Below are 26,215 nucleotides of genomic sequence, written 5' to 3'. Positions count from 1 at the left end.
GTACGGAGCCTTAGCGCCTAAAGCCTTCTTCCAGGGTCCAAACACCCATCTGTAAAGCTTAAAGAACCATTTTAGCATCCAGCCCCCTTATTTGAGAACTCAAAGCCCCATTTTGGGGGTTCAAGCCATCATTTTAAGGTCCAAACGATCAATTTTAGGGCATAAGCCACCTTTTCAGGGTCCAAGGCATCATTTTAATAGCCCAAAGCCTTAGTTTGAGGCACAAAACCTAATTTTCAGGGCCCAGGGCCTCCATTTGGGATACAATGCCTTAGGGTTAGTGTTTAATGTTATGTTTAGCTTTAATGTTAGGGCTGTGGTTAAGGTTAGGGTTAGTGTTAACGGTTAGAGGTTATGGATGGGTTTGTTGGTAATAGAAGATGAAACATACAATATTGCTTAATATGTGTTACATTTGTGATGTACTGTTCCGGGGCTGCGCTTGGAAGATACAAAATACATGTGCAAGGATAGCATGAGAGAATGCACCGATTCATGATGAGGAGTAAGGAGGAGGACTAAAAGAATGCCCAATTTGTAAGACATCTAGATAACTGGGGCCTCGCGGACCCCAGGAACTGGATCAAACCAACCTTGCGGTTTGGACTGAGACCAAGGGCTCAGAGAGCATGCGTAAGAAGAAAAGGTTAAAAAGTTCAACTCTGATGAAGACATCTTACTTCATCCCGACGACCACCCAGACAACCAGCAGAGAGTAATACGCAAGCGCAGAAGGACTGATAGGATAATTAGCATACGAAGCGGGGCTAGGCAGAGCTAGGAAATGAATACGCATAGATGTGTTGTGAAACTTAATGCATATGTAATATTTTAGGAGATAAAAGAGAACTGAGTGAACAAATCAGACAAAGTTAGATTTGGGCAGGCATGCCCCTAACTTCCGGCGCCTAATAAAGCACCTTCATATAATCACTTTGTGGATTATGTGTCTTCATGAATGCTAACAGGTTTATGGTTAAGGTTAGGGCTTGCTGTTAGGGTTTAGCATTAGAGTTATAGTAAGGGTTAGGATTAGGGCTAGGGGACTGAATTAGGTTTAGGTTTAGACTTGGGATGTAAGATTAGGGGAAAGGATTAGGGTTAATGCTTCGGTTAGGGTCTAGGGTTAGGATTAGAGTTACATTTAGTGTTACAGTTAGGTTTAAGGGAGTGGGTTATGGTTATGGTTAGGGTTAGCTTTAAGGTTAGGTTAAAGATCGAAATTTAGTTTTCCAGTTAAGGTTAGGGGCTAGGTTTAGGGTTACGGTTTAGTTTATTTTTAAGGTTAGGATTAAGGGTTAAGTTTGGTGGCTAGCTGTTATGGTTAGGGGTATCCACAATCATTAGGATTAGGGTTATATTTATGGCTTTGTTTAGCTTTAGGGTAAGGCATTAGGTTTTGTGCTTAGGTTTAGGTTTAGGGTCATGTTTGGGGTTTAGGGTTAGGGTTAATGTCACTAGGGTTAGGGTTGGCATTTAGTGTTAGGTTTAGCTTTAGGGTCGGGGGTTAGGTTTAATGGACAGGTGTTAGGGTTAGGGTTATCCATGAGGGCTAGTGCTTTGTGTTAGGGTTTGAGGTTAGGGTTAGGCTTGAGGTTAGTGGCTACTGTCATTAGGGTTAGGGTTTAGGGTTAGAGTTTGCCCTCGTCAACTGCTCTCTGACCCAGAAAACCCTAGTCAGGCATACACTATCATCAAGTCCAAGTGCCTGAGCACTTCAGGGCTAACCCAAAGTCAAAGCACATTACTGAGGGCATTATCCAAATGCCTCTTGAACACTGACAGCCGTGGAGCACCAAGCACCTCTCCAGGAAGCCTGTACCAGTGTTTGACCACCCTCACCATAAAGAAATTTTTGACACTTCCAGGAGCACGGAGGGGTATCAGGAGATCATAAAGCTGTTTCCTTTCAATTTTGGTGACCACAGATGGAAAGTCATTGCTCCCCCAGTCATGGTCCTCCAACTCTGAGGACAGGGCAGCCCAAAATCTGTTGTTCTTATTAAAAATGAGGCAAAAAAGCAAACGGAGCACAGACAATTCCCTGTCTTCACCACAGATAGATTCAGCAAAGGCCAGGCCTGACAACCGCTCTCCCTGCGCACCGTGGCAGCCTTCACACCGCACGAGAAGCAGGGTTTAACCCAGCATCAGCTTCACAGGCTCCTCTGCCCTCCTCTGCCACAGGGACAGAGCTCACAATGCACATTGACTAATTGTGGACCAGGAGGTTTGGGGCCCCACATTTACTTAAGTTACTAGTCACAGACTAATCCTACAGCTCAATGGGCAATTTTTAGCTATTTCAGGTTGTGCACCAGGGGTCCTTAACCAGTCCAGCCCTAATCAGCAGCTTCATTAATGACCTGTCTGATGGGGCAGAGTGCACCCTCAGCAGGTTTGCAGCTGACACACAGCTGGGAGGAGCAGCTGCTGCCCCAGAGGGTGGTGCAGCTATCCAGAGGGACCTGGGCAGGCTAGAGACCTGGGCTGCCGGGAAACTCCTGCAGGTCCACGAGGGGAAGTGCCAAGTGGTGCCCCCGGGGAGGAGCAACCCCAGGCTCCAGCACATGCTGGGGAGCAGCCAACTGGGAGGCAACCTGGCAGAAAAGGACCTTGAGGGGCCTGGTGGATACCAATGCGAGCATGAGCTAGCTTTGTACCCTGATGGCAAAGGTGGCCAGCGGTGTCCCGGGCTGTGTTAGGAGCGTTGCCAGCACATCAAGGTGATCCTGCCCCTCTGCTCAGCAGTGGTGAGGACACACCTGGAGAGCTGGGTCCGGTTCTGCGCTCCCCAGGGCAAGAGAGCCACGGACAGACTGGAGAGAGCCCAAGGAAGGGCCACAAAGATGCTGAAGGCACCAGAGTCTCTCTCCTGGGAGGAGAGGCTGGGAGAGCTGGGAAGAGCATCCTCAGCACAGGCATCCTGCACAGCCCAGCTGCCTTTGGGTGTGCATTGCTGAGAATCCCACCTGGGTGCTGCGGGAGATCACTGTGACATGGAGGGTAGAGCAGCTGCTTCTGCCTTGTCTTTGGGGGCTGAAAAACAAATACTGGAGCCTGGGATTGCACTGGTGGTGAAATCACAGCACGGGCCCCAGGCCTGGCTGTCTGCAGCAGTTAGGGCAAATGCTGCTGAGCAGCACCTGGTGCATTTCACTTACGGAGCCATAGCTGCTCGGACACAAGAGCCAAGGAGTAAATAAAACCATATTTTATTGTCACAGGTGATGAGAGCAGAGTGTGATCTCCAGTTGCCTCTAGAGGCTGATGCCCAGGGGAAGGCTGCAGTGCTAGGTGTAAACGTGGACTACCAGTGGGCCGAGCAGAGTCACGGCACCGCTGAGTGCTGTATTTTGAAGGACGGGAATGGTGGTGGTGATCAATGAGGACGTACTGGATGGGGGGGACCTGAGCATGATGTAAATTGTATGCAATAAGGGGTGCAGATTTTTTTTTTTCCTGGAACAGAGTTAATTTTCTTCATAATAGCTTGAATAGTGCTAGATTTGGGATTTGTGATGAGAACGGTGTTGATGCCACAGCGATGGTTTAGTTGTTGCTGAGAAGTGCTTACACAGACACGGCCTTTTCCCTTTCCCAAAGCACCCTGCCAGCAAGTAGACTGGTGGTGCTCTGAGGCCTTTGAGCCCTCACAATATAGACCCAAGTCTTCCAAATTGAGCTTTGGACTGAAAAACAGAGCTTCAGACCCTGAAACAAGGCTTTGAGCTCTGGAAATGGGGCTTTGAGCCTTTAGCATTGGGTCTTGGACTAAAAAGGACTATTTTGACCCTGAAATGAGGTTTTGGTTCCTTCAGCTGAGGCTTTGAGCCGTCAAAGAGGCTTTGAATTCTCAAAATGAAGGTTTGGACTGAAAAATGAAGCTTCACGCCCTGAAGTGATGCTTAATGCCTCTATTTTGAGGAATGAAAGCTTTATTTTGAGGGCTCAAACCCCCATTTAGAGGGCCCAAAGCCTCTGTTTGGGGCCCAAAGCCTCCTTTCTCACTTCAAGGTACTTTCTCCATTTTAAGAGCCCAAAGCTTCACTTTATGGTCCTCAAGTGTCTGTAGGGGCCAAACTCTGAGCTTTGGGTCTATAGAATCATTCTTATGGTCGATGCGTTCAGGGCACAAGCGCCTTTTTTAGGCCCCCATATCATTTTTGGGCCCAAAGTCTCCTTTTAGGGTCTAAGGCGGAGAGAACGGCGCCTGAGAAGCCCCGGGGATAGCAGGCTGCCGGGGAGTCCCTTCCGGGACTACATCGCCCAGCATGCCACGGGGCAGTGCGCGCGCGCACTGTTGCCGGGGTGGAGCGCTCTGGGCACCGTGCAGAAGGACTACATTTCCCAGCGTGCCTCGGGGCCCCGCGCACACCCGCTGCCTGTGGAAGCCAGCCAAGGCCTGGTCTTGAGAGCCCATAGTGTTGTTTTACGGCCCACGCCCTCATTATGGCCCGTAGCCTCGATTTAAAGCCCGAGGCGTAATTTTAGGGTTTAAAACTTAGTATGAAGAGTTCAAAACCTCCTTTTTGTTAACCAAACAATCCTTGCTAGTGTCCAAAGTCTAGTTGTTTGGGCCTAAACCCTCCCATTCACAGTCCCAATCCTTCTTTAAGTGTTCAAACGCCCATTTTGAGGGTACAACGCCTCATTCATAGAACCCAAAGTCTGATTTTAGGGTGAAAATACTCATTTTGTAAGCTTTAGACCTCATGTTGAGGATTGAAATGGGAGGTCAGCTCGACCACCATTTTGAGGGTTCAAACTCCAATTTTGAGGTCTCAACCCCCCATTTGAAGGACCCAAAGCCTCATATGAGTCACCCAAAGCCTCATTTCAGAGTCTAAAGGCTCCTTTCTCAATTTAAACCCCCCATTTTGAGGACCCAAAGCCTCATTTTCCTGTCAAAAACCCAGTTTTGAGAACTTTAAGTCTCATTTTCAGGACATGGAATTTTGTTTCATGGTTCAATACCTCCTTTTCCAGCTCAAAACCCCTATTTTATGAGCCCAAAGCCTCATTTCTCTGTTGAAAACCCCATTTTGAGAACTTAAAGCCTCATTTTTGTGACATACAGTTTTGTTTCATGATTCAAAACCTCCTTTTTCAGTCCAAACCCCCAATTAGAGGGCCCGAAGTCTCATTTTAGGTTCTAAAGCTTCATTTCAGGGCTCAAAGCTCACTTTTTCACTCCAAACCATCATTTATAGAGCATAAACTCCAGTTCTGGGGGTCTTAAGCCTCCCTTTTCATTCCACCATATCCATTTGGGGGAGCAAAAGTCTCATTTCAGAGTTTAAATGCTTCTTTCTCTCTCTCCCTCCCTCCTTCCCTCCCTCCCTCCCTTTCTTTCTTTTCTATTTTTTTACTTTTTTTTATTTCTTTTCTTTCATTTCTTTCTTTTCATTCTTTTCTTTCCTTTCTTTCTTTTCTTTCTTTCTTTCTTTTCTCTTTTTTTTTTTCTTTTCTTTCTTTTCTTTCTTTCTTTCTTTTTCAGGGCCCAAACCTTATTTTTCAGTCCAAGCTCTCATTTTGAGGGCTTATACCCCAATTTGGAGGTTCCAAAGCCTCATTTCAGGAACCAAATCCTCCTTCTTCAGGGCAGTCTCCCATTTTGAGGGCTCAACCCCCCATTTTCAGAATCTAAAGCCCTATTTTCAGAGTTCAAAGACTCATTTCAGTCAAAAGATTCCCTTTTCAGTCTAACCCCCCATTTTGAGGGCAAAAAGCATCATTTTAGGACCTAAAGCCTCATTTCAGGGTTCAAAGCCTCCTTTTTTAGTTCAAACCTTCATTTATAGAGCTTAAATCCCCATTCTGATGGCCCAAATCTTCATTTCATGATCCTTGGGGGTGTAGAAAGCCCTAGGGAGGACATAGAGATTATTGAGGGGCTCTAGACAGACAGCACTGGTGGGCACTGGGAAGCTCTAGATAGCACTGATGGGCACTTGAAGTGTACTAGGAGGCTCTAGACATCACTGGTGTGTCACTGGGAGTATATTTAAAAGGAGTTACTGGGGACCCCCAGTAACCTTTCATTGCCCCCCAACTACTGCCTGAGCCCCCAGGATGCTCCCAGTGCTGGGATAATGGGAGTTACACGGCTAGATCTGGAGATGTTGCTCTAATAGAAGCACTAAATATTCATCTCCTGTATGGCAGATAACTGCAGCGTGTTGGTAAAACTTCGTGCAACTGCAGCGGTCCCATGGAGAGTCATCTTTCAGTAGGTTCTCTCATCCACTGCTGCTCCCCTTGCTCATGGGCAGTATTCTGTAGTCCCAGAGAATGTAATGCTCGCTAGCAGCAGCTAGGAGAGGACTGTATCACCAGGAACTCCTCAGGGAGGTAGCGTGGCCTGATGGACTTCTCTGCTACGAAACCGGCTGGGAATGGTCCCAAGCCAGCACACTGAGAGAAGCTGGTACGGCGGTGATTCAAAATGTCTATGGTGAAATCTTGTCTTTATCTCAGTCACCAGCATCCCTCATATTTCAAGGAGACGGGGATCTTGCTGCCATGATCCAAAGAAAGAAGAATGTAAACCTCAGTACACACAGCCATAACTCTGCTTTATGTGAATAAGGAAATAGCATCCTGGCCTCAAAAGCGGTTAAACATGCCTCCCTTTTCCCTCCTGGCTCGCAGCTTTGTGTCTGTTTTGCTAAAATCTCTTGTGAGTCGTGCTGTGCCAACAGCCTGTAAAGCCATAAGTGCATATAATCACTTCATCCTATCTTTTTAACTTCTCATTGGGCTAAAGCAGTGTTTCCATCCAAGACTGCACATAAGATTACTGTCCAGGCACTGTATTAATTGTAGTATTGCATTACAACGAGCATACAAACATTACATTAAGCACAAACATACATAGGGCTTGAATTGTAAAATAAGGTAGTAAAGGGAAAATTCTTGTCCGTGTTATGAAAGGAGTCGTGCTGGTGGTCTGATAGGCCCAACAGTTCTGAAGGATCTTTTCCTCTGAAGAAGACTTTAAGCAGAAAGAATACAGAGGGGGAAGAAAATTAAAAAAAAAATAAATTGTCTATTCTTCTCAGTGGGGAATGCCAAAGCTATTCTTCCAAAATACCCCTACTTCATAATTCCTTGCATTTTACCACAGTTTAGCAATCCTATTACAGCAGGTACACCTCACAGATGGCAATGTGGCCTGCAGTAAGGTGCCACTTCTTAGGTGATGACAGTGTTCCTGAGAGCCAGGTTTGAGTGGTGCCCTGCAAATGTGACTCGCTGTGTTGTGGCAGGTTTATTAGCAGGCTGTGAATGATGCACACCAACAGCCCATTTTACTGCTGAGCATTTGCGTGTTTACATGCTGGAGTGTATCATTCACTGCCTGCTCATATACTCAGCTCCAGAAGCAGATAATATGTTTGGATATTTTTCTGGTTAGCATCTGCCAATTCTGGCTTTAGAATAAGGATAAGGATCTGCATCCCAGAGGAATAGATGGCTATATAAAATCCCTTCGCTCATATAAATGGAACTAAATGTTCAAAACGAAGCTCCCCAAAGAGCAAAGCCCATGAGTATGTCTCTGCAATTGCTAACACAATACAGAGTGCCCTGTGAGGCAGTGGCATTTTTCTCCTTTGTGGGTTGGCACCTGGTTGAATTCCTACAAATTTATCTCTTTTCCCTCCCCCTTCCACCCCAAGTGCATCTTCAAGCACTTCTGTTTTGTTCATGCAAATAAATGTATGAAGTTTTGTTCTTGCCGTATACCCTCCCTGTGGGCTAGGATTTTGAAGCAGCTGGAGGAGAGACAAGACAGCATCGTCTGCGCAAGGGGCGGGGGGAGAGGAAGAGGGAGAGGAAGAGCCCTGGGGCCAGGGTCGCTATCCTGGCCCGGAATTTTGAGTTCAGCAGCAGAACTGGCACCTTATGAAGTCACCCAAGATCATCTGGGTTGGTGGCTGTTAACATCCTGCACCAGGCCTGCCTGTGTCTCCAAGGTAGGTGGGCTTGGTGGTGCTCAGTGCTTCAATAAGCTGCCCTGAGACATCCCTGTCCTGCTGGCAGCGTTTCTGGGGCCACGGAGTCAGGGCAGCATGAAGAGAGGTATTGGCAGAGGAATTTAGTCCTTTTGGCTGAAAAACACAAAGTGCTTCATGGGAGAGGGAAACTTAAGGCAAGTGTCTTGGGTAAGTCACAGAACAAAGTCCTGCAGCCTGTCCCTCTTTGTAGCTTTACATCACCTCCCTTCAGCTGATGATTTTTTGGACTTTAAAGTCTGTTAAATACTCTCTGCTGCTAGGGCTGCTTCAGGGCTTCTTTATATGTGTGGTTGAATTTAGGTGTGAGTTGAGTGATCGGTGGTCCAGGTCCAAACGTATCAGTAGCAGTTGCAGTGGTGCCGAGGGCGTGTGGCTGCTGGGAGCTGATAGCTGGTAGAGCTCTGAGAGCTGCAAACACGACCACTGTGAAACTACAGATTAGGATTACCACATATTGCAGAACATCACAAACATTCCATCACTAAGACCCTCAGTGATAAAACAACTAATGAATATTAACAACATTAACATGCTTACACACATCTACAGTGCCTGTAAGTGCTATAGCCCATCTTCACCGATTTGCTTATTGTTTCTGCACGCATCAAAACTATCACATACAGACACCTCGCCCAATTAACTCTTGTAGAGAGAAGTCATGGAGAAAAGAGGGCAGATATAGAACCTGCACTTAAGGCTTGATAATCTCTCTTTAGAGGAGAACAAACAAACAAACAAAAAGCTCTCCCTCCTCTTAAAAGGATAGTTAAAACCATCCTTTTCCCTGGTTTTCTTTAGTCTTTGCTAGTCAGCTGCTGTTGTTACGATTAATCCCAAAGATCCCTATTGCTGCAAAGTATCAGGAGGAATTTGTTTATATTCCCAGTGTGTGTCTTGCAGGCATTTCATGGTATTCTGTGTATAATCTTTTCTTCCTTCTTTCAGTATGAAGAGTGTTCTTTGCTGATTGAGTGACTGCTTCCTACAGTAACAAAACAGATAAAAAAGAAAAACTCTTGTAAAACCACAAAAACGAGCAAGGGATTTCATACGGTGCCTGAAATGAACATTTAATTCATTCTCAGTTAGAGTTTACTCAGACAACTACATATGCTATTGCCTTAATGCCACTTTCTTCATATTTACTATCCCTTACTTTCTTTATGTTCTCCCTTTCATATCTTGTGCACATGGTTTATCTTTGCACTTCCACTCTCCAAATGTTTTTTTCCCCACTGCTGGATCATGCTGGGTGCATATAGTCATCTCTTTGGGCAATATACAGCCCGCACAACACAGGGCGCAGCAACAACCCCACTTTACAGTGATTTGGGGGAGAGGAGAGGTCTGAATATCTGCCTGAAGCTGCTAGATGACCATGAGAATCTGTGGATAAAGCTCTCAGCAAGACTCTGCCCCGTGCCGGGTCCCATGCGGCATTACGATAACATGGTTGGGATTGTGGCAGCGCATGACCCCTTACTTCCCCCAACAGTGGTCAGTCTGTATTATTTAACTTTCCTGTAGGCTCCTAGCTTGGGAACACAGGTGTGCTGCCATTCAGATGCATAACTAGGCAGTTATGTGCTCTTGGCATCAGACTGTCAGGATGGAGGGATTTGGCACCAGCCTGTTCGGAAGAAAGCTGTTTGCCTGCTCATTGCTCATTAGTATCAGTGCTGATGAACAACATTCTTTTGCATTTCTGTGTTCCCAGATACAGATCTGTTTTCTCTGGGCTAAATTCTCAGCCAAACCGTTGCTCAGGTGGAAGCCGACTGGTGAGCTTGTGTCTGCATTGCTGAAACCATATAAACACTCTGAGAGCCTGAGGTGCCTGACGGCAAGTCCTGAGGACCCTGCGAGCATCCAGGAGAGCTAGCACAGCTGGCCATGTCCTCGGTGATTTCGGCAGTGAACTGCTTCTACTGGCCTACAGTAGCACAGCAGTGCACAATGGTTGCTGGGCTTCTGCCAAAGCGTAGATCTCTCCCCAGCCCCTCCTCATAAATACCTTGGGTTTAGCTTGTGTTGCTGTGTTAGCTCCAGCTCAAAGAAAATTCTCTATCTGGGAAGCAGAGAAGCTTGATCTGCTGCAAGAAACTTCTCTTTGCTTAGCCTCCTCTGCTAGAGAGAAAACCCAAATGCTTGCTCTCGGCACACAGGTGCAGGCTCAGCTCTCAAAAGAGGCAGTATTTGAATCCCCTAGAACAGCTTCCAGCTCTGCTGCCCCCTATATTTCTTCTTCGCACTCCGTGTATGAGCTGGGCTCCCCTGCCTTGCCTCCCGTCACTTGGAAATGGCAAAGGAGACCAGGCAGAACTTGAATGAACGGACAAATTTTGTATGCACTTTTACACTTTATTTCTCCACCCTATTGTTGAACGTTTTTGCTCTATGTGTGTGCGCACTAGTGTCTTTTTCTAAGCACGTCAGGCCAAGCTGATTGCTTGTTAATTTGTGTTTTGGGCTGTTTTGCTCTCTTTCCCGTCTTCCCAAGATGCTGGTCTGGTGTGATGATGCCGGTGTGCCACCTAGTGGCTGGACTCTTGTCGTATTCTCAACAAGTCTGCAACTCCTGTTGCACGTCTAGCACGGACATTTGGGCCCCATTTGCCCATGTCACCTGCACTGCGGGCAACCTGTGGCAATGTCTGCAACCCCTCCGCTGTGCTCAGTCTGTCCTGGCAGAGAAGTCCCTCTGCACTGCTTTTCTCTACTCGACCTCACTTTCTGTCTCTTTTCTCTCATCCTTTTTCATATAGGCAAGGAACAGGGGCAGACCATTTGCTGATGATGTTTTGCCTGCCAGCTTGCAGATATCCATGGCTATAATCTAATCCTTCAACCATTATATTTTGCATGGCATGTAAAAATGTAGCACTATTATATAGATAGCAAACAAGTGCTCCTGGGGAGTTTGGACAGTGTGTAAGGCCCCTGGGGCACGAGGGATATTTTTGCAGATGCAGACTGCTGCAGTTCTGCATCACCCCTCATAAAACAACCCCTGAACTATCCAGGGAGATAAAGGCTTGCAGAGTGATAGATGGTACCAAGGCTGGAGCTGAGGCTTCCTGGGAGAGCTTTGTGTCTGCTGCTCACTCACCATGGGCCCACGGGCACTGCAGGCGAGTGCCAGGGTGCAAGGGAGGAGAGCACTCTCCAGCAGAGCACATCATGGTTGAACTGACCTCCACTGCACTCGTAGAAAATGTCCTCCATTCCCTGGTGCAGGTCCCCAGACGTCTGACCTCCCGCCTGATTCACGTAGTGCCCTGCCTGGGGCATGGGAGTTGCAGAGAAACACCCTGGTTTACAAGCATCTTCGCAGGGCAGGTCCAGACCCTCTCAGTTTGGTTCCTGGCACTGTGCTCGCCTCCAGATGCTGCCAGGGAATGAACTGGGTGCTGTGTGCAGTTGCAGCAGCAGTGTGATACACACAAATGCTGAGAAAGGACTGAACTCTGTTACTGGTCTTACTACTCACCTGCCGTGAGCCACGAAGCAAAATTACCCTGTAGAGGTTGGTGATGGCTGTTGGCTGCTAAGTCAGTAACTACTTAACAGCAGCGTTGGCTGCTAAGTCAGTAACTATTCTCTCAGCTACGCTATAGCAGAAACTGAATTGCAAGTAGAAACATGTTAATGAGCAAACTGACTCCCACAAGCAGGTAACCGCAATTAATAAAGGTGAAGTGCAGGAAGTCAATAAATTTTGTCAGTATAGACCTGTGTCGGAGGTCAAGGTGGGCGATTAACTCTCCTGAAAGCCTTGTCCTTTGCTTGTTGAGCAGCCACAGGTTGGGAGTCTCTCCGAATGTTATAACCTTCCTGATCACAAAGTTGGTTCTCACCCTTGGAATAAAGGTCTGAGCAGGCAGGAAGGTGAAGCTGCTGCCTGGAGGCTCGCTCTGGGGCTCTCTGCCAGCAGCTGAGAGCGGGTGAGGCATCTCAGCCACACGTTTCTGCCCTTAGCTGCACTTGAGGTGTGCTGTGAGCTGACACAAGCTCTGGCAACACGGCTTGTGTCTTTCTGGCTTCTCTTACCAGTGCCGTTCCTCCTCTGATTCAGCAATCAGTCCTCAAGTCTAGAAGCTTATTACGATCCGGCGAGGTGGTTTCATCCTCTCCGTACACATTGCTGATCTTATCGCAGTATCGTCAGGTGGTCTGAAGTATGACAGTGATGGAGAGATGAGAGGCAATTATTTTGTCCAAGGAAGTTCAAGCTTTGGTTCAGCCCCTAGTTGTGGCCATCAGCTGATCGTTCTACGCGAGTATGGAGTCCGCCTGGCTGGGGAGCCCGCGCGGGGCCGCAAACTACAACTCCCAGCCTCCTCCGCGGCGCCGCTGCGGGCGGGGCGCACGCGCGGAGGCCCTCACGCCGCGCGAACTCCGTTTCCCGTGAGCCCTCCGCGCGAGGCCTCGGCGTCCCCCTCCCCCCCCCTCTCCCCGCGCCGCCGCCGTGACGCGCCCCGCGCGGTGACGCGCAAAGCGTGTGCCCGCCACAGCAGTCGCGGCCGCCGCGGGGTGCGCGGGGCCGAGCGCAGGGGCCGGGGGCAGCGGCGGCGGCGGCGGCGACCCGGGGGGCGTCGGGCAGGTAGGGGGCGGCGGCGGCGGCGGCGGCGGGGCGGGCGGGGCCGGGCCGGGCCGGGACAAACGGGGCCGGGCCGGACCAAGCGGAGCCGGGCCGGGCCAGGCCAAACGGGGCCGGCCTGGCCTGTGGCCGCGGCCTCCGGGCCGGGTCGGGCCGGGCCAGGCTGGGGGTGCCTGAGGGAATGAGAGGGGGGTGGGGGGGAGGGGGCTCGGCGCGGCGCCTCCTGCCCGCACGGCCCGGCCCGGCCCGGCCCGGCCCCTTGGCCCCCAGCGCCGCGGGCCGGGCCCTCGCGTCCCCCCCCCCGGCCGTTGTGCCGGGCGGCGGGCAGCAGGGGGCGGCTCCTGAGCCTCGTGCCTGCCCCGGCACATCGGGCACGGCCTGCTGTGAGGGCGGAGGGCCGGGAGGGCCCGGGGCTTGGTGGCTTTCCCTGGCCTCGGAGGTGTTGTAGCCGTAAAGGCTCTTACACCGGTGCGTGTTCTCCTGAGAAACGTTTAAAGCAGCGTGAGGGATGTGTCCTGGGATAGCAGCCAGCCGAGAGCTCGCCGGGTGTTAAAGGGGGAGGCTGAACAAATGGGGACTTCCCCCAGAGCTTCCCTCAGGTGCAGTAAGGAAACGTGACTTCTGTTCCCCGTAGGTTGGGAAGATTGGGGTGGATTGGGGCCGGTTCCCGTCCGTGGATTGGGGCCGGTTCCTTTCCGCGAGTGAACTTGAGCGTTGACAGCTCATTACACTTCAGCATTAACTTTGGCACGGTTGTTTCAGACGCAACAAGTTGAGGCAAATAGCTGACTTGCACCTCATCTGTTTAAAGAATAACTGTAATTAGAAGAGAATTTTTTTTTGAAGAGTTCTTCGTGTTAAAGAACAGACAGATTTGCTGATTCGCTTGCTGTGCATTTAATTAGGTTCCGATTGCTGAGTTCTTAATTTTCCCATATGGGGTTATATTGATTACATTAGATTTCCCATCTATATTGTCTCCTTCACTGTACTTCAACTCATATTTAGGTAGAATATGGAACTTGATTATTTAAGCTAGGTCAAACTATGGTTATTAGGATTTGAGTTGGCTTTATATGTGTGGGTGTACAAATCCTCTTGTAATTTTTGTCCACACGTAAACTCAAATATGCACTCTTTCGACGAAGATGATTAAAATTGATTTTTTTTTCCTAAGTTAGTGTTTTTGGTTTTGCTGCGTGACTCTTATTTTCCATTTAAGTCAAGACATGGCTTTTCAGCTTGTTTCCCAAGTAACCAAGTTGTCTGTAGACTTTCAGCCTTAACAAATAAATCTATTGTCGCCTAAGAAGTTTGACACGTAAAAATGCTTATCTGTACTGAAGTCTGTTCCGAACCTTATAATCCTTTTCATGAGCACGACGCGATCAATAAGTGAATGACATGTAGTGTTCCTGTGGTCAGCGTGAGGAACAAAAGGGTGAAGCTGAACTGCTTGATCTGTACCGAGCCCTTATCGAGGTCTGCGGTCAGAGGCCGCTGGGAGCCGTATTCCTGAGTTGTGTAGAGATGTCCGATCAAGGTGTCCGAGGCTTCGTGTCAGTGCTTCTGAGCCTCAGTAACGCTTTATCCTCAATAACTTTTTTCTCTTTTCTGTCAAGCTTTTACATCTCCGTTCAGAAGAGTAAAATGTTCCCAAAAACGCTGCTGTGATACTGGAATGCTAACTAGTGTTTGGCATTAGAGCAGCGCCGTGTGCTGCTCTGTGCACTGACAGAGGTGTGTGGATTTTTAGTGGAAGTGTTCACAGTGAGTCACTGCCAAGGTTGTAAATGTTTGTCCTTTGTCCAAGTCAAATCCCTTGAGTAACTCCTTGGTTTTGTTTATACCAGTTCTATTGGATCTAAATACGATGTTTTGTCAGTGGTAGTTTTAGGAAAAATAAAACATTCCAACCACTGGCTTATTGGATAATGTAATTGAGATTTGTAGTAGAGTGTGATTTTTCAAAACTTTTTTTTTTTTTAAATCCTGGATTTGAGTCCATCCCTGTTCTCCTAGTTCCTGGAAAGCAGTTTAAGGTTGCGTGAGTTCAGCAGCTTGTCCTGGGGAAGCAGAGCTCCCCCACGGGCCTTCCTGGCCAGCAGGCTGGGGACATTTGTGACATTTAGCGGTCGGTTCGTACCATTGGTGGTCTTGTCCTTTCTGCAGGGTTCTTCACTTTGGTTTAAGATGGAATTCTTGAAAGAAGTGAGCGCAGCAGGAGTCGCTTTGATTCTTGTATTTCAAAAGGCATTTACCTGCCATAATATTCCACCCATATATATTTTACAGCTCCTGTGGAATTGGGTGCTCCTGAGGTAGGTTTCTGTCATTGCCGCTCTTTGCAGCGCCACCTGGAGAAGTCAGATCTCTTTGGGTACGCCGGGAGGGGTAAAGCCTTGGGAACGAGCGAGGTGCCTGGGAGAGGCACCTCCTTCCACTGCCGCGTGCCCGTGCGGAGGGCGGCAGGTCTGTGCTTCAGCTTTGTTGCGGGGGACGGCTGTGTATCAACACGGGCTGTCTGGACGCAGGGTGTGCTTTAAGTGAGGCGATGCTGCGGGCTGCAGGGATACCCAGGGTCGTCCCGTCCTCCTTTCGCGTGGCTGCCGTAGCACCGTGTGTCCCAGGGGACAAGGCGAGCGTTTCCCCGATCTTCCTGGCTGGAGCTTCGGTCGCCTGTTGCTGGTATTGCTAAAGCAGAGCTTCTCACTTCCTAGCTGGAGCAATTAAGAGTTGTTAGGGGGAGTAAGCTGTTCTGCAGGTTGCCGAAGAGCCTGTACTGGCCTTATGCAAGCTCTGGGGTCACAGGGCGTCTTTCTCTGTATGCCTTGGGTATAGGATGAAGGTGGAGATGCCCGGAATGGTTGAATGCAGTTACCGGTACAGCGCTTGCGTTCTGAAACTCAAATGTTTTTTCTGTGATACTTCAAAGCTGAGAAATGCTGCTGGCAAGCGTTGTTGCGTTGATGAAAAAAGGTATGGACCTTCCTGAGCTGGGAATAGGTTCCCTTGTCGGAGGCGTTACGTTGTCTGTGTGTGTACGGTCTCAGCATGTTTTGTTGCCTGCATTCAGGGAGTGCTTTTGCCAAGGCAACTTATGCACGCGCATCAAATTTCCCAGTCTAATTCTATGGTGAACAAATAGTGAATTCTCTAGATAAGATGATAATGACTTATCACTCAGAAAGCATCACCTTTCTGTACGCGTAGGTGTTTTTTTCTTTGTTAGCATACACTCATTTTAAGTAGTACTTATTAAAGCGGTGTACTTCGGACTCTGTCTTACCCTTGCGGGGTTATTCTCATAGTCTTTGGGTTGATGATTTTTGCACAGTTTGTGCCCATTTTGACTCCAGCTGGGTGGCCTTCCCTTGGAGGCTCACACGAGCTGAGCAGCCGCGGTACGTTCCTGCAGAAGCACCTGTGGGACGGGAGGCAGAGCTGCAGGGAGCTCGCCCGTTCCCTGGGTGAGCGGAGGCTGTCGGCGAATTAGAGGTATCCAGCTCTCAGTTGATCATGGGGAGCCCTTTCAGAATGAACCTGCTGCAATTGTACATGTAACTATGTTGAACTGTGGCTCTCTCTTCTTTGGCTGATTCCTAAATACATATTTCAGGGGTTTATGCGTATGTGACTGCCCCAAAAATGGCCTATCTGTATTTAACGAGGTTTTAGAAAGTTCCTTCTCTGCATCAGTTGTGACGAATGGATATTTAATCTTACAACAGATAGACGTTGGCCATGTTACAGCTAATGAAATGCTTGAATACTTAAGGGCATGGCATTGTTCTGAGACAGATTGTGTTCTAGTTTGATGGGTTGATGTGTCAGTGGTAAAAAAAAAAAAAAAAAAAAATCTACTAGAAGAAAAGTTGACAGCTGGAAATTTAGCGGCTTAAACAGAACCCAGAGTGAGAGCTCCCTTCATGAGATGGTACCTTCACAAGTCACTCGGTGCTTTCACTGCTGTCCAGAGGGTGCTGTCCTGCGGGCCACATAACCTGCAGTCACGGCACCGACCATAACTTGCTGTCCTAGCTTTGCCGTTTCATGAATAAATCTCGAGCACGAGCAGGGGCCTAACTCAGGCCTCCCCGTGGAGGTAGGGTTGATCAGCTTGAGCGCTGGGCGCGTGGTGAGGCGTGCGTGCTTCCCTCGTGGTCAGGGTTGGCGTGCACCAGTTAAGACTTGTGTTCAGTGTGCGCGCGTTCTTTATTCTTCAGGCAAAGCACCAAAAGGAAACTTCCAGGTTTTCAAGTGAAGTTCAGCGTTTTTTTGGCGCTTAGTCTTCTCTTCCTCACTCCTTGTTGCTGAATATTTACATGCCTCTTCCAAGTGGCTTTTAATCTTTGATTTAGATTATTTCAGCGAATATAGTAAAATTGTGTGGGATTTCTTGCTCGTCTTCCCGCTTATTTTGTTGTTGTTTCTTCTGCCGCCTTAGGCTAAGCCATGACTTCAGGATCTGGTCATGTGGACTCCAAGGCTGAGCTCACTACTTTGCTGGAGCAATGGGAGAAAGAACACGGCAGTGGGCAAGACATGGTCCCTATTCTTACCAGGTGAGTTCCATTACATAAATTCCTAAATCTGAATATCAGAAGTTACCGGAGAGCAGCTTTTACCATGTTTTTGCTTGAAGTTTTTACATACCCAATAAACTGTTGGTAATTAACTTTCTTTGGCCAGGAAGTTGAACGATGACTTTAGTATTTAATTTTACATACGTTTTTGTTAAGAATTTGATATTGCAAAGATCTTACGCAGTCTGCTTCTAAAACATAAATTTAATTCTCTGAGTTAATAAAAGTCTGGGGAATCATTAAATGGATGAAATAATTTCAGTATGCGCACCTGCAACTTGTGAAATGTTGATCGAAACAAATCTACAAGAATGTTGTTTCTTCAGAGTGGTGGTATGGGGTTTGTGACGGAGCTGACATTGGTCAGTTTATGTGAAAGTGAGAGAGGCTAGTAACACCATTCGTTAGAAGGCAACTTCTGCTACCAGAGGAACACTCAAAATGTCAATTGTATTTGTAGTTTCCCAAGCCAGACCTCTCTGGGATAAACGGATAACATCCTTACTATAACTGGAGATCCACAGAAGTTCCACCCAACTCCTCCTCACCCCTTTGCCCTCAGACCTGTAGCCTGCCTAGTCCCCGCAGCAGGACCTCCTGTGCTTGCTGGCCCGTGGGGAATGATCCAGGTTTCGGTACCGCACTGCTCTGCGGTGTTGGGATGGACACTTTAGTGCACAGATCCTGAGCTGGCGTTGGATGGAAATAGCAGAAATCTGCTGGAGCTTCTTTGCACAGATCTGTGTCGTTCCTCACCTTGTATCATATCCTGTTCTTTTTACTGTGTTTTAAAAATAACAGCACGGAAGAGGAAGATGAGCAGCAAAAAGATGATTCTAAACACTTACTGTGTAGGTCTCCTAAAAATCAAGGCATGTATCGGTGTTTCTTTGTGTATTGCTATCTGATTTATGTCTTGAAGGAAACGTGACACATCCAGGCTTTTTGTTGCAGGCATGAGCACCAGAAATTTAATATATTCTAAGAAATATGAATTCAGCATGTATTTTCTTCCGTTGATAGCAGTCTGGCACTCCTTACTCCCTCAGCTCCTTGAGTTCCTTACATTATTTATGCCCAGACAAATCTGATAGTTCTCCTTTGGTTCTTCAGGGTTTACGTGCAGCAGGCAGAGTGACTATGGATGGTAAGAGCTGGGGTATTTTGGCTTTAGTGGAGGTTACACAGACTTGTTTAAGGTAGATCACAAGGGGATTGCAGTGCTTCAGGTGTCAGTGGAAGCTGTCTGTCTGTTTGGTGTTCTGGGTTTTAGATATGGCATATGTTTAAAAAGAATTTGCTGGAAGAGGTGCTAGGGATCCTCCCCAGCTGGAACTGACGTTAGCTGGTGTCTGGAGGCACAGCGGTATTCTTGCACATCGGTTTAGACTTACGGCAGAGGAAGCTGTGGTCGTGCTTGTTGGTGAGTGACATTTTTCTACTTCCTTCTGAACTAGTTAGAAGAAAAACTTCCCTTTGTGGACGGGGGCCTGTTAAAATGTGATTCTGAGGCAGCATATGTGAGAGTGCAGCAGTGGTGAGTGTTTGGACAGGAACAGGAACACTGGGGGCCACAGGTGAATTGTTGCTTCTAAGTAAGCTAGTTTTCTGGATTAACAAACTCGTGTGTCAAAAGTGTGTCAATCAAAGAAATTGCTTGGGAAGCAGTGTCAGCAAACAGCAGGTTTTTCAACAAAATAAAGATACTTTTCAAAAAATTGTGAATTGAAACAATCCTGCAAGAGCCATAGTTTGTAGGGTGGGTGCAAGTCATGTTGAACTGTACTGGAGAGTCCTGGGGGTTGGATCCTTCCCAACATCCCAAGAGCCCCTTACGTAAAGGGACTAACTCAGCAGCTCAACATCTTATGTTCTGGCTTCACTTCCACAACCCAAGTTTGTGACGTAGTGTGCTGCAGCCTGGGATTGTGGAGCATCTTTTGTTGTTTGTAGCCTGTTGTAAAGGCGCAGGTTGGTCGTTGGTGCCAAATGATGGCGCAGAGCAGCATCAGGGCTCTTTATGTTGTGCCATTTACGTCAGCAGGAGTGTTGCAAAGTTTGTGTACTTCCGTCTACCACTGCCCCTTCTTTCTTCACCCCCAAGTTGAGCCTTATGTTTGTGGCAAGTGAAGATGAGGATCTGACAGTTTTCAAAGACTATCTGCGAAGGCAGTTGTAAAGGGTTTGGCAAAAAATTGAAAAAGCCAAAAGCAGGAGCGAAGACCACTTACTGCCTGCATAGAACCTAGATCTTGTCCGCAGATTCAAGCGGGTAGAGAGCCAATGTTTTATCAGGTGAATAAGGGAAATCTTGAAACCTGAGTGAAAGCCCAGTGTTTTTGTGAATTGTATTTTGTTAAAGCCCTGTGTGTCAAGTGCCTATTTTAAGAGGTGGGCATGAGCTTTGTTGGTTTGTCAGTTCTGGAGTGATAGGAGAGTTGAATAAGCTGTTGATCTAGACAGATTCATCCAAGTCACTTTACAGTTACCCTTTGTGTGCTAGAAAGGTATTATATGTGAGCTTAATCTTACTTGTTTTCTCTTTGAAAGTCAATTTTAAAGAGGCAGTGCTTTATTTTGACCAAATGATTGTGCCTAATTGTCTCAACAAACAAACACCCTGTAATCAGTGATGTGTGCGCCTGTTCTGTCTAGGCTGTGATAATGTTGTCATCCCTGGAACCGCTCAGCAGTTTCAGCTGGCACGTTGCTTGGCTGCCTACCTAAACAGGACGGACTGATGAGAATGTTAAGCTCACTTTCTGTGCTGCTTGTCAGTCCTTTCTGGCACACGTTCAGCGTGCTGATTATCGCCTGAAAAAGACCTAACAATCTAGGATTCCGGTTCCTGACTCCCAGCTGTCTGTCAGCAGGTACCCCTCAAGCTATTAGTTCCCATGGAAAAAAAAAAAAAGAGGAGCTGGCAGCGGAGTATTTAAGTAACCAGCTTTTGCCAGAAATCCGTGAGAGCTCGAGCTGTGCCACCTGTTAGCAAGGGATGCAATTTGTGTCTCTTCACATTCAGGCTTACTGAAAGTAAATATTAGAACCACACAGGATAAACAGTTTGAAAGTTAATTGTTGTATCAGAGACAAGCAAGGAAGTTCTTTGCTCATCCCCAATAAGCTAATTTGGTGTTCCTGCAATCTGTGCAGGCTTCATAACATCTTCTGCCCTTCTGGCAAGTCAGTGTAGTTCACAGAGGCGCGGATCTGAGTGTGTTTTTGTCTCCGATTGATCCTGGCATCACAGGATACTTTTCTGGAAAGTAACAGGAACGAAACAGAAGTCAGTGGCCTTCTGTAAGTGAGATCCCCTGTGAAAGATGAATATTTTTCCAGGGATTGCTGCAGTGTTCCAGTAATTTTCTGTCCTCTATTAAAAAAAAAAAACAAAACCAACAAACAACACTGTCTCTAGGTCACCAGCCTGGAGGTGTTAAGACCTTGATGTAAGGTCTCACCTCTGCACAGCCTGTGAGTTCTGCACCCCTCTTTAGACCTCAGCGGAGGGGAGGGAATCAGGTTTTATATTGAGGAAATGAGACTAATTTGCTCATGTTTTTGGAATGCTGCTCTTTATTTCACCTCAAACTGCTTATATTTCTGCTTTAACACTTCTTGGAGAGAGATAGTAGAGGACTGTGGATTATTTATTGCTTTGCTATTAGATAATCTCCCTCTTCTTGATTTTGTTTAAATAAGGAAATGAGTTACTTTTTATTGCTCATTCTAAGTGAATTGGAGCATGGGATTCTGGTAGACAGGACCATTTAATGTATTTTGAAGGTCTATGAATAGGAAACTGGATGAGTTTCTCCTTGCACTATTCTTAGTGGTAACTGACATGCCAAAAGGTTGAGCTTGTAGCTGAAGGGGTAAGCTTAACAGAGATTACATAATACTACATTAAATATTTTATTATTACACATTTCTATTAAAAATTAATAGATAGAAATGACAACATAAGTAGTTCAAATAGGTGCCTCTACGCAGTCCAAATAGGAAAGAGGACTGAATCACCTGTTCAGGACTTACCCTACTGCAAGAGAGGGACCGTGATGGTGAGAAGTGCTACTTGAGCCCCTTAGTTTTTGTAGCTCTTCACAGTAAGTGTTGTAGAACATCACCGTGACTCTGACATGGGTAAATAAAAGATACTGGTTCCTCCAGAGCATCATGCTTGTGCATCACTGGGATGTTGACATGGGTTCAGCATGTTTTGGAGGGTTGGTGAAGAATAAGATACTAGAGGCAAGTCTCTTTTCCTCACCCTTCTGAGTGGACAGTGGAATCCCCTGGTAACACCAAACGCCATTCAAATGGAAGTTGTTGAGCTGTTTGAAAACACTTTGACAAAGAGGCTAATGTGAGGATCTGTATGCTGGAACAAGATGGAGCGGATTAGGGTCATTGCATGTTGTTCCTTCTGTAGGATGTCCGAGCTGATTGAGAAGGAGACTGAAGAGTACCGCAAAGGGGATCCAGACCCATTTGATGACCGACACCCGGGTAAGACATTCTGAATGGTTTTGGCAGCACTAGCACAGTATCAGCTGGTACCTAGTTATTTGTATTTAAAAGTAAGCAAAATCTAGCTTGTATGTGTCTACTGCTGGTCAAGGTCTGATAACTGCTTTTTCACTGAGTCTGTTCTGTAGTGCTGATAGCTGGCATCTTTTGATGTTTGCTGCAATATTTTGAGGCCCTGGGTAGAGTTTTGGAAGGGGTTTCAGGGTTTGGAAGGGGTTTCAGGGGTTAACTTATGAAATAAGGATACAGTTGTGTTAGCAAGTTGTAGTTAGTTTGATGTACTGGGTGTGAGATAGACAGAGAGGGCTGTCTCAGATTAGCTTGAATTATTTGTTCAATAAGCGCTTTGCAGTAGTTTCATGTAGCTTCTGATGCTTTTTATCTTATCCTTAATTTGTGGGTTGTCTTTTGGGGTTGTGTGTGTGTGACTTGTTAGCATGTTACTGAGACAGTTTGATGTTTGTATCTTCACTGTCTATAAAACTAACAATGCAACAGGGTTGGACCACTTCGATGTGTTGTGCTTTGACCAGTAGACATTTTGAGGAGGTAATGCCTACGGTAAAAAATGTTAACTTGGTTAATAATTTATGACTTCTTCTATCATTTTCTTTCTGAGAAAGGTCCTGCTGACTAGAATATTCCACAAACAGTTTGAAGACAGTAGTTTAGTAATGATCTCGAAGTCTCAAAGCAGATAGATAAGTCTTTTCCTGCTTCTTCTACAGGTCGAGCAGACCCTGAGTGCATGTTAGGTCACTTACTAAGGATACTTTTCAAGAATGATGATTTCATGAATGCGGTAGGTTTGCTCTGAGAACTGCCTCTGCCAGGTGTTCTCGACACCTTACGTTTTTTGTTTACTTTGTGCTAGTTGATGTCAGTATTTGTGCCTGTTTAATATTAATTTTACTGATGGTGGGACTATTTCTTCCGTAGCAGTGGCTTTTAAAGTGTGTTTAAACGCAACTTGCTTGCTACTGTTGAAGTGACCCAAGGAAAGGGGAGTTCATGAGCTGTTCAGGAGTACTGAAATGTGCATAGTAACAATTGAATTAGTTCTTCTCAAGGTTTATCAATCTCTTTAAAGAAAGTTTTAAAAGCATAATTAATTTGTGTAATGGAAAGTAATACCACTAATTCCAGTGCCTTGTCTCCAAACACTTGGAAATGCTGGACTGCCTGTAAGAGCAGCTTATATCAGCTCTAGGGGGCTCAGGCAGAGGATTTAGAGGCAAGTCTGTCTTTCCTCTTGTGCTGCTGTATTCTAATGTGAGTTAATAGCTAGAACTTCTGTTGCCCTCGCCTCAGTGCAAGCACCTGTATCAGTACGTGTTTCTGTAAGGGTTCTGCCAGGTTGCTTGCGTGTAGCCTTCTGCCTTAAACTGTGAGCGATAAGCAAACATAGATGTCATTAAAGATGTGTATTTTTGATGTATTTAACTTTTAATGTTTTTTTTCAGCTATTAGCTTTGCATATTTACACTGTTATTGAACTATAACTTTTTTAGGCATTAGTCTTTACAAATCACTTCAAGATAGGTGTTTAGTCAGTGAACAGCAGATTAGAGGGGAATTCTGTTTGTCAGAGGAATTATTTCAACTTTGGAAGCACTGAAGAGACCAGGTTAACGGGTTAGTCATTTGTAGATTCAAGGCTTACATACTGGCACTTCTTACTCTGTCATTTTGCTGATGTGGGAGTTTGCAAGGACTTCACTGCACTGGTTTTGGTCAGTTGAATTTCAAACCAATGCTCTTCCTGATCTTCTCTAGCTAGTGAATGCTTATGTGATGACAAGCAGAGAACCTCCGTTAAACACTGCTGCCTGTCGGCTTCTTCTGGATATCATGCCAGGACTGGAAACTGCTGTTGTCTTTCAGGAAAAGGTATTGTTTACACTGATGCTTGGTTTATAAGCTTGGTGTATTATGTACTCCAACAGTTCCTCCCACAGGAGAAACCAGTAAAAAGGAACATTGTCTCTCAGAGATAGGATTTCAATCTGTTTAGCCTTAGTAACGGGTTGGGGCTTTTTGATGACAGCTTGTTCAGCTGATCAAATCTTGGGTATTCCGCAGCTTGTAAGTTAAAATAGGACTGGTTAAACCAGCAGATTAATGTTATGGGAAATCTTGTACTTTGAATTGTTGTTTCATAGGCCTATGAATGGAGCAGGCTGTATAGAATGTTAAGACCTGCTGGTAGGATTCTCGCCAGGTAATTCAGAACTACAGTGGAGCAATAGCATTATTCGAGCTAAATGATAAGCAAGTCATACTTTAACTAAGCAGTCTAAAATCCACATGCTTCATGGGGATTATCTGGAATTGCAGTGGACAGCTGAATCAGACTTCTGTATGTTGGCAAGTGTGGTTTTTGAAGGAATGCACAAAGAGTTGAAGGTGAAGAGGAAGTAGATATCACTCCTGAGCCCCATTTTCTTCATCTGTAAAACTAACGTAGTATTTTTCTGAAGTTTGAAAATCAGATAATGCTTTATGTCAAAGTTCCAAATGAGTTTCTTTACTATTAGAAATACGAATGTGAACTCTAAGGCATTGTAAAAGGAAGGAATAATGAGCTCCCTTTCTGAAGGAGTGAATTTAATTTGATGTGGTCTTTGTGGTCTGCCCAAAGGCTAAGGCTTTGAGACTTTAAGGCAAAAAAGTTAAAATAATAGGTTCCTTATTTGTGGAGAATATAGTTTTTTGTTGAGACGCAAACTGTGTAAACTGAAATTAAATTTTAAAATTAAGTTTCGCACTTAGGGGCTTTTCTTTTCACTAGAGAATATATAGTTCTATTCTGCTTTTTTGGGTTCCTGTATGTAGGAGGCTTTAGGTCAGATAACAAATCACTGTTTGAAGAGTGTATTATTCTGGTCATAAAGAGGCCCTCTAGCGGCCAATGGCTTTCACATCTCATTGATTTTTTTAATGACATAAGAGCAATTTAATAATAATGCAATTTTAATTAAATATAGAACAGGCAACTCTTTCAAAATCTGTATGCTGATAGGTCTCATTGAAATTTGTGTCTATTCATTATTTTTAAACATTTATTGTATTGTACCCACGGCCCAAATTTATGCTCAACACTTCATTAGCGTGACATGAATCTTATGATATGATGTTTCAAAATCAGATAGTGATTTGGAGGAAAACGTGTTTCATTCTAACACATAGTCTTTTAATTGCCTGTTTTAACTTTAATTAACACTTACTCAGCCTTGTTAAGAAAAATTGTGTGGTAGACTGTGTTCAAACACTGAGTTTCGCTGTTAAAAATATAAACAATATTTAACATTATGATTTTCAAATGTATGGGTTGTTATAATTGCATGCATTCCTTTCTTCTCCAACCATTATGGATTTATGACTGAGGATTATTTTTTTTTGGTGAGTAGTAATGTAAAGAGTTCCTCTGGCACCAGGTAGCTTGCTTGTTTAAGTGACTTTTCAATTTGGCTCTAGTAAGCTGTTAGAGAAATGGAAGAAATTTACCAAAATTCTGTTTTACGGGTGAAAATTCAACACTGCTTCTTTGAGATCTACTAAATTGCTGGAGTTCTATATTAGCGAACCTTACAGGAGCTGTGGGTTTGTTTTTTCACTAATCCTGATTCTAAATATCTAATGCCTGGAAAATAGTTTTATGTATCTTAAAATGTTTTTTTTTTTGCTTCCAAGTATTTTAAAATTTTGATTCATGACGTAATCGGTAGGAAATCTAGCTTGGTCATTACGTGGGATGGGGAGAATTACCAACAGGTGCTTACACTGGGACCAAAGGAGGAAAAATGAAGTGTAATTGTTGGAATTGCTTTATTTTCTTCATTATAGGAAGGCATAGTTGAAAATCTCTTTAAGTGGGCGCGAGAGGCTGATCAGCCACTAAGGACCTACGCAACAGGGCTATTAGGAGGAGCTATGGAAAACCAGGATATTGCTGCGAATTACAGGGATGAAAATTCACAATTGGTAATGATATCTCGATGCATGTTTTCCTTTAGAGAACAGATACCTCTTTTTCTTTGAGAGTGTGTGTGGTGGAGCTCACGTTTAGAAATTAATGTATGATTTTGCAGTGGTTATAATATCTGTAAGAGTCAGTAGCTCATGCTTTCCATCCTTTCCTGACCATGAATTTGCTGAGGAAACTTTGCATCCGTAACGATTGCATATGGTGGCTTATATACGGAGCAGAGACATTGAAATAAAAGGTAAATCAACATAGGGACAACTTAATATGAAATTTTATTATAATTAGACATTTTTATTCTAAGTCCTTCACCAGTATGATGTTTATCAGCAATTGAGATGCCTTTCAGAAGAAGGTAGGCTAAGCAAGTTTGGCTCTCGGGACAGTGCACAGCATGTCACTTACAGTGTGTCAAACCATAGGCTAATTCTTCTAATTCTTGCACAGCTAAGGCCTTTAGAGCAGAAGTGAGCCTTTAGCTTTTGTA

The 26,215-nt window shown here is 45.7% G+C and overlaps 1 protein-coding gene and 1 long non-coding RNA gene across 6 annotated transcripts in view; both read left to right on the top strand.

Moving 5' to 3' along the window:
- Positions 1-11: 11 nt before the first annotated feature.
- Positions 12-7,862, top strand: LOC121075340. Its single transcript, XR_005822914.1, has 4 exons — positions 12-968; positions 2,706-2,709; positions 3,236-3,241; positions 7,847-7,862. It is a non-coding gene; the product is annotated as an uncharacterized LOC121075340 (long non-coding RNA).
- A 97-nt stretch (positions 7,863-7,959) lies between these two features.
- The window catches only part of DCAF1 (DDB1 and CUL4 associated factor 1), a 57,712-nt gene continuing 39,456 nt past the window's right edge, over positions 7,960-26,215 (top strand). For 2 of the 5 annotated variants that reach the window (XR_005822908.1, XM_040568437.1), the window contains exons 1-6: positions 12,516-12,627; positions 17,072-17,189; positions 21,646-21,722; positions 22,472-22,545; positions 23,520-23,633; positions 25,590-25,727. Coding sequence is in view for 4 of the 5 variants with exons in the window: in XM_040568437.1 (XP_040424371.1) it covers positions 17,080-17,189; positions 21,646-21,722; positions 22,472-22,545; positions 23,520-23,633; positions 25,590-25,727 (513 nt within the window). In the remaining variant the exon portion in view is untranslated. The other 3 variants (XM_040568441.1, XM_040568440.1, XM_040568438.1) reach the window with 3 other exon arrangements.

Source organism: Cygnus olor, chromosome 10 (genome assembly GCF_009769625.2).
Source record: "Cygnus olor isolate bCygOlo1 chromosome 10, bCygOlo1.pri.v2, whole genome shotgun sequence".
Classification (NCBI taxonomy): Eukaryota; Metazoa; Chordata; class Aves; order Anseriformes; family Anatidae; genus Cygnus; species Cygnus olor.
The sequence above is the reverse complement of the archived record's forward strand: the minus strand, read 5'-3'. Positions and strand labels throughout refer to the sequence as shown.